The sequence below is a fragment of the Cinclus cinclus genome, chromosome 13 (assembly GCF_963662255.1).
Source record: "Cinclus cinclus chromosome 13, bCinCin1.1, whole genome shotgun sequence".
Taxonomy (NCBI): Eukaryota; Metazoa; Chordata; class Aves; order Passeriformes; family Cinclidae; genus Cinclus; species Cinclus cinclus.
The window spans coordinates 9,648,900-9,664,533 of record NC_085058.1 but is presented as its reverse complement, the minus strand read 5'-3'; the positions used below and the strand labels follow the sequence as shown (position 1 = coordinate 9,664,533).

The 15,634-nt window shown below is 39.4% G+C and overlaps 1 protein-coding gene across 1 annotated transcript in view; it reads right to left on the bottom strand.

The window, feature by feature from the left end:
• ATOSA (atos homolog A) overlaps nt 1–15,634 on the bottom strand; it is a 46,922-nt gene that overhangs the window by 15,406 nt on the left and 15,882 nt on the right. Inside the window, exons 3-4 of the mRNA XM_062501204.1 lie at nt 1,332–1,516; nt 297–499 (exon numbers count right to left, since the gene is read on the bottom strand). Coding sequence (XP_062357188.1) covers nt 297–499; nt 1,332–1,516 — 388 coding nt within the window. The remainder of the gene's footprint in view (nt 1–296; nt 500–1,331; nt 1,517–15,634) is intronic.

Below are 15,634 nucleotides of genomic sequence, written 5' to 3'. Positions count from 1 at the left end.
GATTTGTTTTTATACACATTAAAATTGACAAAATTTGACATAGCAAATGTTACATGTATTAAAAGGACCACTTGCAACCAGGACCATTTCATACTCCGCAGTGCACATTGTGCACTGCAGAAATTTTGAGTACAAGACAACTAAAATTTAAATTCTTCGATTTCACTAGCAAACAATGGTTTTCTTAGATCAATCCTCACGGCAAAGAGCCAGTTCAAAAACACTAACTGATTACTTTAAGGATTTAATATGACAAGATTCTTGTCATTATCAACTAATCCTCATATCCAACTTACTGTCGAGGAACTGGTTCCAAAATCCACCTTTCTAACAGCAATGCATCTTGTTTGATGGCAGGATCATTTAAATCATTCCCCTCTGTGGTGGGCCCTTCATCACTATAGCAACAGTCTGGAAGTAGCATCACTTCTACCATGATTGGAATATTGTTCTTCCACAGAAGCATAACCTCAGATCTGGTTTGCCTGGCCTGGCGACACTGAGGGAAAGAAAAATGTCAACATACACAACCCATAAAAATACTAGCCAGATTTAAATCTAATTTAAAAGCACATTCCAAAGAACTAGAGAAGAGTAAAGGGCAAATTCTGTTTGGTTTCACCAAATCAGAAATAAGATTCCAGAGCTATTAAATGAAAAAATAATTAACTCATCCTTTACAGTTGCCATTTAAACAACTTTCCTTAGGAAATTTAAAAAGCTTGTAAAAATGCATTTTCCTACCAACTGCACTTTGCTACCATGTATTTATTTCTCCACAAGGCACCCTCTTGGGTAGACAGACTCAAGCAGTATCTGTATAAATTCTGTGTTTTGGAGCAGGCTAACTTCTGCACAAATATAACTTAAATTCCCACAGTACTTAAGAATTTTACTTTACAGATGGGATGCTCCTTACTCCCAAACAGACTGGCTAGATTTTATGTGCTTGTATTTTTTGGACCACTAACTTTTCAAGAACACCTGGAAAAGCAAAAAGTTCGGCAAGTCAGCCTACATTTTCTCAAAAGAAACCCCAGACCAGGAATACTAAGTATAGTGCTTGTCATTTGCATAATAAAGATTCAAACAGGCACTGCACTCAGGTAGTCATGCAGAACTTCATGTTCAAGGATAAAAGGCTTAATGATCTCTCATTTTAAGGACAGATCTATTATTAGAAGGATACTGAATTACATACTCATTTAAATGAAGGACTGACAGAAAGCCATTGTTACTTGTGCTTAACTGCGAATCCACTGTGGGGTTCTTGGCTGACTTTAGCCATGGTAGCAAGGATTTGTGATATGAAATGGGTGCCACCACCATACCTGAGCCAGTTTGTCGCTGCATTCATGCTTAGTTGCTGGTGGCTGACTTGACTGTGCTGGGGGACAGTGAAAGCCCTCTGTCCTGCCCTTGATCGAGTACTCTGGTGTCCGGCCCTCAGTGATCAGCAAGGCCAAAGAGACCAGGAACTCCTCAGCTTCATACTCAAAGTATTCATCCAAAGTATCTGTCATTTCAAAAAGACAAAAATTAATTACATGTGCTGTATAACAACTGCTGGCTGACTCTGCAGTTTGTTTCAATTACACTTCAAATGAGAGTGGGCTACAGGAAATGGAACTCTGTGTCAGACTGGCTGCATTCCCCATAAAACCCATCATTCCCCACTCCAGCACCACAAAACAACTTTCCTCATCTCAATGTTGTCACTACAAACAAAGAACTTTGTTTTTCAACAGCTTTTCTAAAAGACAAAAGGTTTCCTGGGCTCTTGTGGGAGAAGTCTGATGACAGTATGACTCGGCATTGTTATTATCATCTGACAGATGGAATAAGAAGCCACACTATATCATAAAATAGATTAAAAATTGAAGAAGAGGAAGAAATATTTACTTCTATTATGGAAAAAGTGGGACACAATGTTCTTTAAGATTTTTATTGCAAGTCCCTCCTGCTGAGAGCAAGGCTTACTTCAGAGGTCCATTTTTAGTTACCATTAACACATAGGAAATGTTCCGAAGAAACATACAGAGTATTCATTGTTTTGTACCACGGCCAGCCTATCAGACCAAACTTGTGCAAAGAATGAAAACTCAACAAGTCTTTGTAGACAAAACAGCAGCTGGCATTGCTCTTCATGAAGAGCCCTGGCACATTCGGTTCCTGCAGTTAAGATGCACCATTTTATGGTGTTTTATAGAGCACCCTTCTCCTCCTCCTCCTCCTCCCTCATCACGAGGATGTCACCCATCATTCAAACAGATTTAAGTACAACGAGCCCATATCATTCCCCTCTCTGCTTCAAAACACTTCAAGTTTCAAAATTATTTAATTACTGAAGAGGTTACAGAAAACTCTTTTCCATGAAAGCTAAAATACATTCCCTTGAAAGTCTATTTTAAAGAGGAGCAAAGAAAAGCGGGTGGAGGCAGGGCTGCCAGTAGCTCTTTACCTTTATTTTGATGCTTCAGGGGAACAAAAGCACATGACATCTTTGCAATTTTAGCTTAAAAGTCCTATGTCATCCACCAAAACTGCCACAGGGAGAGAGTTAATTTCTATTCATGTTTCAATTATCATGCATAAAATACCTTTCAGAAGCCTTTTTTGTCTTGGTCCCCTAATAGCAAAGCATTTGGCAAACATTGCAAGGCAGACTTCAGAGATGCATACAAGAATGGATGCATGAAACAAAAGCTCCAATCAAACATGTAATTATCTGCATATGCAAATCATAAAGTGTGTAAAACTAGCTTTTGCATGTACATCATTGCCTAGCCCAGGCTAGCAGACCACAGACCCCAGGGCTTCCAGCCTATTTGAAGGGATTTACACAGGGTAAGTAAGAGAAGTCAGCCCACTGCTGAAGAAGAGCCAGGACAGAATAATTACCCTGGAGAACCCCCATATGGCTTGTGAACGATACATTAATTCATCTGGCGTAAGTTAATATGGTCATTTACCTGATGGATAGCAAAAAATATCTAATAAAGGGTGCATGAAAGATTAAAGGAATGGTAAATAACAGAGAAGACAATACTCTTAGGTAGTGATATGAGTCACCTACAAAATTAGGCACCTGCATTTTTTTTTCAGCTGGAAGTCTGGTGAACAATAGGCAAGTCATACTTGGAAATAGGAAAATGGGATTAGAGAAGACTCTGAAAAGGATTTAGATATACAACAGACCAAAAAATTAATTGCTGCATTACCTTGCTGCTAAGATCATCTTTGTATGTCCAAAGGCCATGATAATTTCAGGAAAGTCACAGCAGGAAGGATCACTACTGGAGTACTTTGCCTACTCTAACATAGAAGTTCAAATATCTAGAAAGTGTTCAACAGGAGTGAAACTAATTTAAACAAGAATTTTCTCGTGCTTAGCAGACTAAATAAAACTAATTTGCCCATATAAAAACTGCAAGAATTGTTTTTAGTTAAAATACGTAAAACCATGTATGATTTTTAAGAAAAACTGTAAAGAGTGCGTGATCAAGATCAGCATGTGCACAGTAAAATGTGATACCTGAAAATTTACACTGGAGAAATTTAAGTGGCAAGTAAAACAGGCATGCCCTTCAATTATCAATAGCAGCTTACCAGATGAAGCAGTAGACTTTCTATTATTTAGCTCTCTTTTAAAGAGGATAACCCATATGTTATCAAAATCTTTTGAACCTGACACAAATTAATGGACAAATCCTATGACAAGTGTGCTTCTGCTGAGCAGTTAGATTTAGGCCAAAAAAGCCCACCCCTTTTTTGTATAAAAAAGCCTCTGATACCAAAGCTTATATTTCATACCTGAAGGGCTCAGTGCTTTCACAGACATATCACAGGTCACAACAAGACATAGACAGTTTTAAGATGTTCAGATGAAAGATCCAGTGAATAGTAAATGAGCAAGAGCTAGTGAATAAAGCCAGGTACATATTCTGAAATAAACATCACTCAAGAATCAGATTACATACACAGTACTGCTTTATGTAAATAGATAAAGCTCACTTCCAAGTTCAGTTTACAAATGCTGCCTCTGTTCCTGTATCAGAATTATTATTTCAGAAGCAACCAGTTTCTTGCCTTAAGAATAGAAGATCCAACTAGCTAAAGAGACATATTTATATAGTTATATTGGCTGCACTTGCAAAAACACCATGTCGTTTCAAAATAAAAACGGTAACACTAAAAAAGCCTGTGCTGAATTAGGAAATGCTGCAGCATTATAAAGACAGGGCCAACACTTTAAAATTATGTCAGCAATGTAACCAACCAGTTATTTGATCTGGACTTAAAAATTTTAAAGCACAAACAGCAAGAGATAAAAAGAAATATACATATTTCCTATGAAGTTCATGTAGCATAATATCCTTTTTTAGCTCCACTAGATTTATATACCATTTAGCAACTTCTAAGAGTTTTCATAAAGAAAAAACCCTACAACCATTGAGAGAAGCCTGGTAATTGTTCCTATACAACAGACACAGATGATGCAAGTTGATGCAATTGAGGGCAAGGGTGGAATGACATTTATAGAAACAGCAAACTCAGTGTTCAGTTAAAAAAAGTCTTACTCTGTGTATGCTACAACTGTTTGGCTTTGTGTATGAATCAGCCCTAGGACACATCATATATTGTGTATAGAATAACCTCAATCCTATAATCTGATTATACAACTAACCTTATTGTTCTGCTTCACTTCTAGCAATGTAGCATGCCAAGTATACAGCATAAAATATGCATCTCTGCACTGTCCGGGGTTTATTCTCCTTAAAATAGCAAAAAGTCCAGTTAGCTGACATAAGAATTAAAGAAATAAAGCACTACAGCCCTCTAACCAATATACTGAAACTAAAAGTTATTGACCAGGTGGGCACAAGAGTTAGCAGCAGTGTCAGACTACTCCAGGAGGAAGAAAAGAGAAATTTAAATTTAGACTGAAGCTCCTGTGCATAGAGCAAAGCATACAATTCCAGAGAATTGAAACCTGAAGGCAGGTAATTTTGTTTTCCTTTGCCTCCCGCACATACCAACCTCAACAAAGGTTTTTTCTATACCTTCTGAAAAAACAGAAAGACCCATTTAACCAGAAATGTCAGAGTCTTCAAATCCTTGTCCTCCTACCTCCACTACACACAGGTGCATGCACACTGGAATACAGAATAAGAAGCCACAATCCCCCCCCCCCCCAAAAAAAATTGAAATTGGCTCACAGCCTGAGACATCAATTAAGGTTAGTTATGTGGTAGTAGGGATTCACAAATCCACTTAACTGTAACCCAAGGACTCTCTGTAACTTCAGTTAATTGAGTTATGCTCAGCTGACTCCTTTCCCAACTAGGTCATGCTTGTGCAGACCAACTCCCTTCCCTTTCCTATCACAGCTTTTTCTGTAGTAATTACAGAAAATGTTTTCCTGAAATAGATGCTTTAGAAGAGCATTTAATCTGTTTTCTAGGCTTAGGCCAGGAAACAAAGACATTTGGTATCACGTAACCCATTGTGCTCCAGGTGCCACCACAAGATGCACCTGGGAGCTGACACCCTGTCCAGCCTGGGCATAGCAAGGCAATAAAAGGCCCCAGCAGAGCCTCTCCTGCCCTGTGCTACCCTCCCATCATGACCAGGCTGTGCTACAACCACAATCTCTTAGTCCACACTTATTTTATCATCCTAGAACCTCTCATACTGCACTGCTCACCACAACTGTCTACCAAGCTCATCCTCTTTTCAGAAAAAGAGCTAATTTTTGCAAAGTGACTTTCTTCAAAGAAAGACAATTTAGTTCAACTGGAAGTATCCTTTAATCCTGACCTTTACTGATTGAGGGCTACCTCCTTTAGAGTCCATAAAACAACTAATAATTACCTTTGAATATGCTCTCTAACAGCACAGACCTTTCCTGGAAAATCTTTAGGCACCCATAATGGATTTTGAAGGCCACTGATTAAAAGTAATCACATTCCTATTTTACTTATAAAGCTGAAACCCAGAAAGTTGAAACCCAGTAAGGAAAATACTTAAGAAAATATGGAATGCATTATGTAGGCTGTTGGGATTCCCAGCTGATGCAAGCCATGCTCCTGCAGGGACCCAGGCTGTCCAGTGGGCACCATGGCATGGTTGCCCAAATCTGCTCTCTCCTTCCTTTTCCAAAGGCTAAAAGCATGGCTTAAGTACTTGGATTTCTTTCTTTTGGCTTTCAGTACAGGCAGTCTCTAAGGAGACACTTCAGTCCAAGAGTGCCATGGCAGGAGAGTCAGGTACACTGGAGAAAAAGTGGCTGCACTGTCAGCACTCAGAACCCACTGCCTCCCACCAAAGGCAGTGCTCTGCATTGAAAAAAATACAGCAAAAGCTCTTCCTGCAAATCAGTCAAATCTGAATAAGTTTTATTATCTTGCTATTCCAAGAAACAGGTTACAGGTACTTCCACATTTTAAGAGTAAGGCAGGGATTCAAGAAACTACTGTAAAGGAAATGAAACAATGTAAACGTTTGACTAACAGCTTCTCTTCTGGAATTAGAAACACCTACGGATGCTTTTGGTTAACTAATTCCACGTTGTGCTTCACTTCAAAAGAAAGCTGCCCCTGAATCCCACAAATTCAAGATTCTCTAAATGAGCAGTCATGTTGTGTCTGCATATTACAAGCCCATAATTATATCTGAAGTCATACCCTTCAAAAGCTTTGCAATATTAAGAGTTTAGGTATAATTTAAGCTATCAAGAGTTAAAAGTCATGAGATGGCCTACTTTTTTCAAGAAACAAGCTATTAGTTACTTAAACTGAAGCAAATGCAGTCAACTGGTTACTCACCTTAATTTAGGAATAATCCTATACAGATTGACACACATTGACAACTGTTTTACATTCTTATGGCTCTAGATCTTTGAGCTCAAGGGCAGTGATTGTGAAAACATGAGGAGAGCAGCACCATAATTCATCTTATTGTTACTGTCTGCTGACTTTTTCCAGGGTACCAAATTGAACCACTACCTAGTATCAAAGCAGTTCAACTGTAAGGCAGAAAATGGCAGCATAGGAATTCATGTTAGAACTGATGTATACCTGCTATTCAAATAAAATAACTGTATAAAGAATAAAAAAAACCCTCTGCTCCTACTTAGTTTCACATAAAACAGGAAGAAATTCACCTGCTTCTGTGTTGTTATGCCAGTTATAACCAGAAAAACAAACCAAAGCTCACCATCTTGTAAGTAAGGGGGGATTTCTAAAACTCAAGATGCAGCTACATGGAGCTGATGAAGTTATTCCAGAGTTGCAGAGCAGTAAAAATCAATCAGTGCCACGAGCTCCACTGCAGAGTGCAGTGCTGCATTAATTCCCTGGGTACGTGTGCATCACTGCCCATCTCCTGCATGTCCCTGCTGGATGCCTCTCACAGCACCAGAGCTAATCTCGAGGCAGCTTTACTGCAAATAGAGAGACTGGTTTTAAAACTGGGCTGGGGAAAAAAGACACAATTCACATTTTACTAAAACTTATTCAGGTTCAAACAGCTTAAGTACAGACATAAAATCCATTTACAGCTTATGTTTCCTACAGTCATCTCAGAAACTACTGCTCTCTGGGAGTGTAAAATGCAGACTGTTAAACTGATCTGGGTGTTCCCATCTTGCTTCCTGCGTTTTGGCTGACATCCTATTTTGCCATCACCACACTGCTTACTGAGTCACTTCTCTCCGTCCAACTGTAGCTTCTATTTTTAGCTAAGCAACAACAGTTTAATGTGCTTCTTTTGATTTTTTGGCATCAAACCAGAGTCTAGATCCAATATTTGCATTTTGATCAGGGAAACTGGTTTTGTTTTCCCTTAAGTGGACGAAGAAAAGGAATAAGAACAAACGCTATAAGCTGAATTATTTCTTGCTCTACAATGAAATCACAAATTGTAAAGTAGGTCAATCATTACAGTTTCGACATCTGTATTTAGCAAAAGGAAAGCAATACCTGAAAACATGAACTTTGAGGCTTATTTCAAGTGTCAATTTGCCAAAAGTTGCAAGAGAATATGTATATTGGTAAAATACAACTGTCCCACTCTATCATAGGTAAGTGCTGAACTATCAGTGTAAATCTGTAAGATTATCAGTGCAATGGTTAGCAGTTTGAAAATAAGCCAGTTGTGGGAAGAGAACATTTTCTTTTTGCTGACTCCTAAACTAAAGGTGCTACTTTGTACCAACATGCTACAACTGGACAGGTCCTGAAAGCAAAGAGGACTTGGCTCAGCTAATGCCCTTAAGAGCACATCATTTTCTGTTTTCCTTTATATTACCATTTCCTACATTGTGATTATATTAAATGTGACTACACAAAAAACCTGAAGTTATAGTATAATGAAACAAAAATGCCTATAAGGAGCAGAGCAAGTAACTTCCATTAATTCACCTCCAGCTTTTTATATTTTCCCCTGGTTTAGCTGATGCTCTGCCTAAGCTAAATTGTGTTAGAACAAACTGCATGACACAATGCACCTATCTGAACAAAACATACATTTAAATCCCAACAAAGCAAACAGGGATATCTGTTTTAATCTGTTCATTTCTAAAAGAAAATAATTAGGAGAAAATAGCTTTTTTAGAATTAGCGTGTGGTGCTGAGTATAGAATAGACATTTGGCTGTAACTGGAAGGGAATAGAAGGTTTCTATCTGGCCTTCACTCACCACCAATATAGTAATTTACTACCCTGGTAAACAGGCTAATAGAAACTCTGCAGAATTATATTGAAAACAAATTACTGTCTTAAATTCCACCCTAGTCCCAGGGGGAAACATGGGCAATGTGGAGGTCAGACCTAGGCTAACTTCACAGGCACTGGCACCACAATGCAAAACCCATCCAAATGCTCAGTTTGGGGAGCTGAAGGAGCTGCGTGTCACTCTAAAGAGAAAGCAGAGCACACTTAAGCTTACAGGGTATGTAAGAATTTCTTCCCGAGGTGTTTTCTTGGCAAATAACTCAACATTTTTTACACTAAAACACAGATTTTCCAATACAAAATTTCTATGTATATTTTTTCCCACACTTCCCTCACTGATATGGATGACTTCCATCAAGGCTTTTGCAGCCAAAGGAATTTTAGAGATGAGAATTACCATCTTCATGATGGCTGCTCATTAACTCAAGAAGGAACTTAAGCAGCAGCTACATGGCAGAAGACCCAAGGAGTGAAGGCTTTCATCAGCTTCCTCTATTTCCTGTTAGCTGTAAATATTCTGCAGCAACTCCATAGCTGCTGCCTTCTTTTCAAATGAGTGTTAACAATGAAAAAGAACATGTATTTGACTCATCTTCACCTCCTCCTGAAGGCATATCATCCATGTCACAGTTGCAATTGAGTTTTGGGAAGTCTAACTCCCAAGCCAAGACATCCCTCCCATTAAACAGGTTGATGGCAGCTCTGCATTAAATTCCAGCTGTGACAGCATTTTTATAGTACATAAATCAAAGTGTGTGCCAGAAATTTTATTTCAGGCCTTAAACACAATACAATACTTAATGACATAAGTAAGTTTCAGCTTTAATTTAACAATCCAGCCTGACAAAGATTCACCTACTTGCAGACTTCTCTACTGTATTATACAGAGATTGGTTTAGAGATGGAAAGCAGTAATTTGTGATAATAAATCACTTCCAGATGTTACTGGAAAACAACATAAATCTTTAAAAAAAACCTGCCGTAGGTATTTCAGTGCCTATGAGAGCACAGCCCTCCACTTAAATGTCTAGATGTTTACACCTTTTGCTGACCAAATTTTTGCTAAAGTGTCACTGGGTTTATTCCTCTGTAATGTATCTTCACAACAGACAGAAGTACCTTGGGCTCAGCATTTATAGGGATGAAGTGTTATCCTTGCCAAATATGCTGGTTTCTAAAAATTTCCCCATTAACACCAAAAAGTTTTCTGTTTGGGGTATTTCATGCTTTATCTCATCACCTTAAATAGGTATTGAACTTAGAAACTTTGGCAACATACTTTCAAGTGCTCTTGTGCTTCTTTTTCTACTAACACAGATAAAAACACTTCTGAGGAGAAATATAAAGTAGCTTTCAACTTTCAAAACGATTTTGAGCAAATTATTTGGAAGAGTAATTTAGTGCCTGACAAAAGTGCAATGGAAGCACAAAAATCTCACTGGGAAAGGCCATCTCTACTCCATGTGTGCACAGGTTCCACTCTGGTTTACAACCACCAGGCACAAGCTGGTGTTCTTCTTCCCTAAAACCATTGCAAGGAAAAGAACTCTTATATCATGCGCCCTTTGCTTCAGACCATAGTTAGACTTGTTGGAAAATAAACCAGAGAGAATTTGAAAAGTGCTGCGTGAGAGCACTGACTCACTTTTGGGTGGAATCAGCAGGCATGCCACAGCTGCTGGAGTCAGGGAAAGCCCCTGGTAAAAGTACCATGTTGACTTATGAGATCACACTTTATGGAAACCTTTCACTGAGCATTCAGCCTTCAACACAATGTTGTTGCCTAGGCAAGTGGGGTTTCATAAGCACCAAAAGACTGAGCCTCCTATATGCTCAGAAAACTTGCAACAACCAATACTCAAACACTCATCTTCACACTGGGTCTGACTGATGGTTTTTAAAAACCATGCCACTGACAAAGCTCTTATATTCTGAAAACCTCCTCAAAAGATACCTATCAGTATCTATTTTTAATAGATATTGCAATTTCTCAGTTTTACCGTGGTTACATAAGCCCCAAATAAAAACAAACCAGAGAAGACTGTGGGACAGGGGTGGGCAGAAGTCTACATGTTTTTGGAAAAAGCCCACCTAGTTCAATTTTTGGTGAGTCTATTAAAAGACTACTAAAAGAAATAAAACCAGATGAACAACTAAGACCTCAGTATCATTTCTTCAAGGGCAAGAATTTTGATCATCTACATACAGCACATTTTTTTCAAAGTTTTGGTTTTGTTACTTATATTACAAATTTGGTAAGAGTCTAAAATATGTGCTATCAGCAACTTACCAGTGAAGCAAGAAACCCTGCACCCATGCAAAAAGCAATCCCTCTCCCACAAGGACAGATAACACTCTATTTCAAATATTCTGTTGTCTTAGAGGAACCTGTAAAAACCATTAAGTTATGAATGAATGCCAGCACTGTTACCTAGGTCAGCCAATGACCCTGATCCAGATAAATGAAGGTTAATTGGCTTTATTTTTAAATTCTAGAGAATAAGACAATCTGTGCAGTTTTCCACTGGGCTGAAAGGACTTCATGGGCCAGGAATTAAAAATCTGCAACTGCTTGGGCAGTAAATGAACTTTTAGCTCAATCCAAATCATCAAAATAATCATTTTACTTGTCTAGACACATTTCATCTGTGCAGGTACTGAATAGCTTGACGTATGCTGTTTTTCTTCCTCTTTGCTTTCACCCAATTTGAAAAATTGGCAGGATCTAGCTGAGTGACATTTATCTTGTTACAGATCAGACTGACTTTAAGATTTAAAAAAAACCAAAACAAAACAAAAAAAACCCCCAACAATCAGACTAATGAAACTCTAGAGCACCAGACCTTGGAAAGTACCTTTTTAAAAACCGGGCCCACTTGGACAGTGAAATTTCAAACAGCATACTTGTTCGCTTACAAAATATAAGTGTCTGCTTTCCCTCTCCCCTTCATTCAACCATCCTTCCAGGCTTTCAGCGCAGCTTTGAAGGCTACCAGAAACATCCAACCACGGGGCACCTCGCAGAACAAAACAAGCCCACGGCAATCCGAGATGCAAGACACTCGTACAAAGTGCCAAAATTAACACCACTGCAGCAAGAATAACAGCGGCGTATTCATCACGTATCTGTTCCAAACAATTCTGCCTCGAAGGGAAGCAGGAGCTCACGGCTGCCTGCGCTGCCGCTGGCACGGAGCGAAGGCAGGCACGGCCAGGACAGCAGGCAGAAGTGTCCCTGCACAGCACTGACCTCGAGTCACCCACCGGGCTGGCCTCGGCTCGGGTTCGTTGGCTGCACGTGTGTTTTGTAACACCCTGTACTGCCTATTCTTGGAACGCTCTTTCCAGAGAACAGAGGGGACAGGGCTCGCCCCTCCAGGGCCACTTCCAAGCCAATCTCGCCAGCAGCAGCAGCAGCAGCATCCTGCTCCTGGAGATAAACTCCTGGGTTATAGAAGAGTAAAGGATCCCAGCCCTGCTCGCGTGCTCTCAAATCAGGTGACCCGTGAGTCAAGGCACCGAGCAATACATTATTAAGAAAAACAAAACACTACGCTAAAAATAGTGAACATGAGCAGCACATGAAGAATAACAGTTTTTATCCAGCCAAAGCTCAAGGCCCTCCCCCAGCCTCTTTTGTGTCTGGGCAAAACAAATTGACATAAGCAAAGACAAATAAAACCTTACTTTAGTTCCTCCTTGATAATTTGCAATTATATATTTAACTAAAAGTAAAGAGCAGGGAAAAGAAAATCCAAAAAAGCTGAGTTTTGGACCAGAAGAAAAAGTATTAATGCCCAAAATAAATATCCAATGCAACCTCAATCAGAAAATATCAAAATTACTTTCAGGGAAAATTGCTTCAAGATGAATTCAGCTCAGATATGCCAAAAGCTTCACTTCAGCTGCTAACATAGTTCAGGCAACATTAAGGATTTGCCCACTTGTCAGGTTTAATAGATCCAATAAATTACTGCGAATGCTCACAGTTAAGCATCAATCAGGTAAAAAAAAAAAAAAAAAAAAAAGCCCTTCACAAACATTCCAGAATCCAAGTGCCTGATACCCATAACTTATTTTGTCAACCCTCCCATTAGCAAAAACATTATACAGAGATTTTCTACTAAAAATCAATATAGAAAATAAATTCTGTTATTATCAAGGGACAACAATGCATAATTTTGTTGGAGAAAGAAGATTTTTTTCCAAGAGATAACAAAACAGGAAGCACAGAAGAGTAGTCAAAAAGACTAAGTTTTCATTTAGAAATATCTGATTACATTGGCTTTTACTATAAACAGCTGGGTTTTTGCAATCACTTATCTTCAAGAACTAATTAAAAACACATCTGAGAGATTTTCTAGCACAGAACATTTTATTCTTACCATCTGAATTAGTGGCTGATCTTGAAAAGATCAGAATCTGGCATGGGAATCCAGACAACAAGCAACCTGCCCTCTTTATCCCTGGAAAAACTTGCAAACTGGGTTCACACTACACCCTCCTTGCCGGGCTGAATCCCTAGGAAACAGCATTAAGAGAATTGTTTTTAGCATGAGTTGTTTTTCCTCCGAGTATGGAAAAATGCTTGTCTGAAATCCAAAGATTTTCCTCAGAGATAAATTCTTCCCAGTGCAAGCTGGAAGCACTCCCTGCCAGTGGGGACCTCTCCCACGTGAGTGCCACCCGGGCCCCAGGGAGCAGATGGCAGTGCCTTATCTGCCTGCCCAGGGAAGGGCCAGCACTGCCCGCAGGATTTCTCATGGAATTTCTGTGAAAAAGGCACAGACAAGGTTATGACTCGCCACCATCCAGCCCTGTAAGGTACCTCTGGTCGGTACCTAAGAGGAAACCTCATTTTCCTGTTCTTTTTTGTCTCTTAAAACATAATCTTCATAACAAGAAAATGACTCTTTTTTTTTTTCTTCTGCTTTCAAGATCCTCCATGGCTTACCACCGTTCCTTTTGTCACCCACTCACTACTGCAGTAACCTGGTCTCTGATTCCTTTAATCACTAGTCCTTACTCCCCCTGTGTTTTCCTACACTCTTGATTAAAATGACTCTGCTTTGCAGCTTCTCCATTACGGTAATAAAGGCTTGTTAACCTGTGGGAGCACAGTTTATCTGTCTCCATCAGTATTATCCCTTTGTCTCCTCACAGCCCTCTGTTGGAAGCCATTGATTTCGTGTTTGATACTTGCATAAGGTCTGAGGTGAGGACAGTCTTTTGTTCCATGCTTGTGTAATACCCAGCAAAACAGATCCAAGTGTTACTCTTAATTTGTATCACAGATAGCAAATAATAATCTTCAGGCAATAACTCCATGAATTTGCTTCCCTTTTCTTTAAGTCGTCTAATGACTGATTTACACACCTGGAGGATAAGGAAGTCCTTGCTACATCTGACACAGCAACACAAAACAGTGAGGAAACACAGCCTGGGAATATAGAAGCTTGGTACACAACTACATGAAGTATTTCCCTTCACTCTGTAAAAAAGCCACTGCTGTGGTCAAGACCCACAAGCACAAATGTACCTCACAAACACAGCAAAACCTGAGGAAGTGACACATTCTTAACAGCACTGATAAAACAGACTTAAACAGGTTGTTTATGCTGCACCAGAAGTGACCTGGACTCAGTTACATACACAGCTCTTGTTCGTGGCTTCCCAAATCAAACCCCACCCTCCAGTACTTTCAGTGCCATGAAGTTTAGTCTATAACAACAATCCTTCAGATGCCCTACACTAAAAAGAGATATTGACACTTCTGGTTTCAATTTAACTACAGCATATATAGGACCATAGAGTAACCTCACTATAAAAATAAGAGAGCACTTGGGTGCTGCCAGCATGCTGCTCACACAGCCCAAGGCCAGCACCTCAGCTGCACATGAGTGGATGAGAAGTCACATCCACCACACTGACCACAGGCTCCTCCTCATCTATACCATGCCCAGATCAAACACAGGGAGCTTCCTAGCCACTGCTCCCTTTCCCCTTTGCCATTTTCATGCTAAGTTAAATGGAAAGGATTCAGAGAGATCTACTCAGATGATAAACTTTTGCATTCAAAGTAATATTTTAACTGGCATACATTTTAAAGTATACAGTACTTTAGATCTTTTAGAAAGATGTTATAGGAACTAGTTTATGTAAGGCCTCTAGGAATTAATACCCACTTTCTCTTAGTTTACCTTTTCTCCTTCTCCAGCTGGTTTCCTTTGCCTTTTAAAATTTATTTTAAAGTCATAAAACCAACAAGTTATCTGTAGTTTCACAAACTTTGCTAAAATTGGAGAGTAAAACATGTTAGTTGCCGTGGCATTAGTGAGGAGTTGCTGGGTCAGAATGCAGAGAACTTCTCTTGTTCTGTCTCATCATTTGCATCAGAAGTTCAGCCATCTGTTATTAACTATTCAACAACAGTCTTGCTTGTTAGCACTGGTGCTTGCTGTTTAAGTCCCCCCACCTTCAGCCCTTTTGAAAATCTCCTAATTAATGTGGAAATTCATCTCAGGGCTCACTTATCTTTCAGGTAGGATGACCACCATTACCTCAACTTGGCCAACATTCTCCTTTCTCACCAAAGAAAAAGCAAACACTTATGCCAACACCAACCTCTAGAAGCAGCAGCTTTATTGTTAGCCATCAATCTGAAAAGAATTTCATCAGACAGCAGATGATGTGGCTGAACTCCAAGACAGGCTCTAGCCCTCCCATATAAGTACACTCCACTATACATTGTCTTCCCAAGTTCCACAGCATCCCTCAGTCTTTATCCCACCTTCTTGATATTGCAAAAGAAAAGTTTTGTAATTTTATTTCAGAAGATGAATAGCATGGATTCAACCATGTGCTCCTGACAAGTAAATACTGCCTTTTATCCTCTGAGA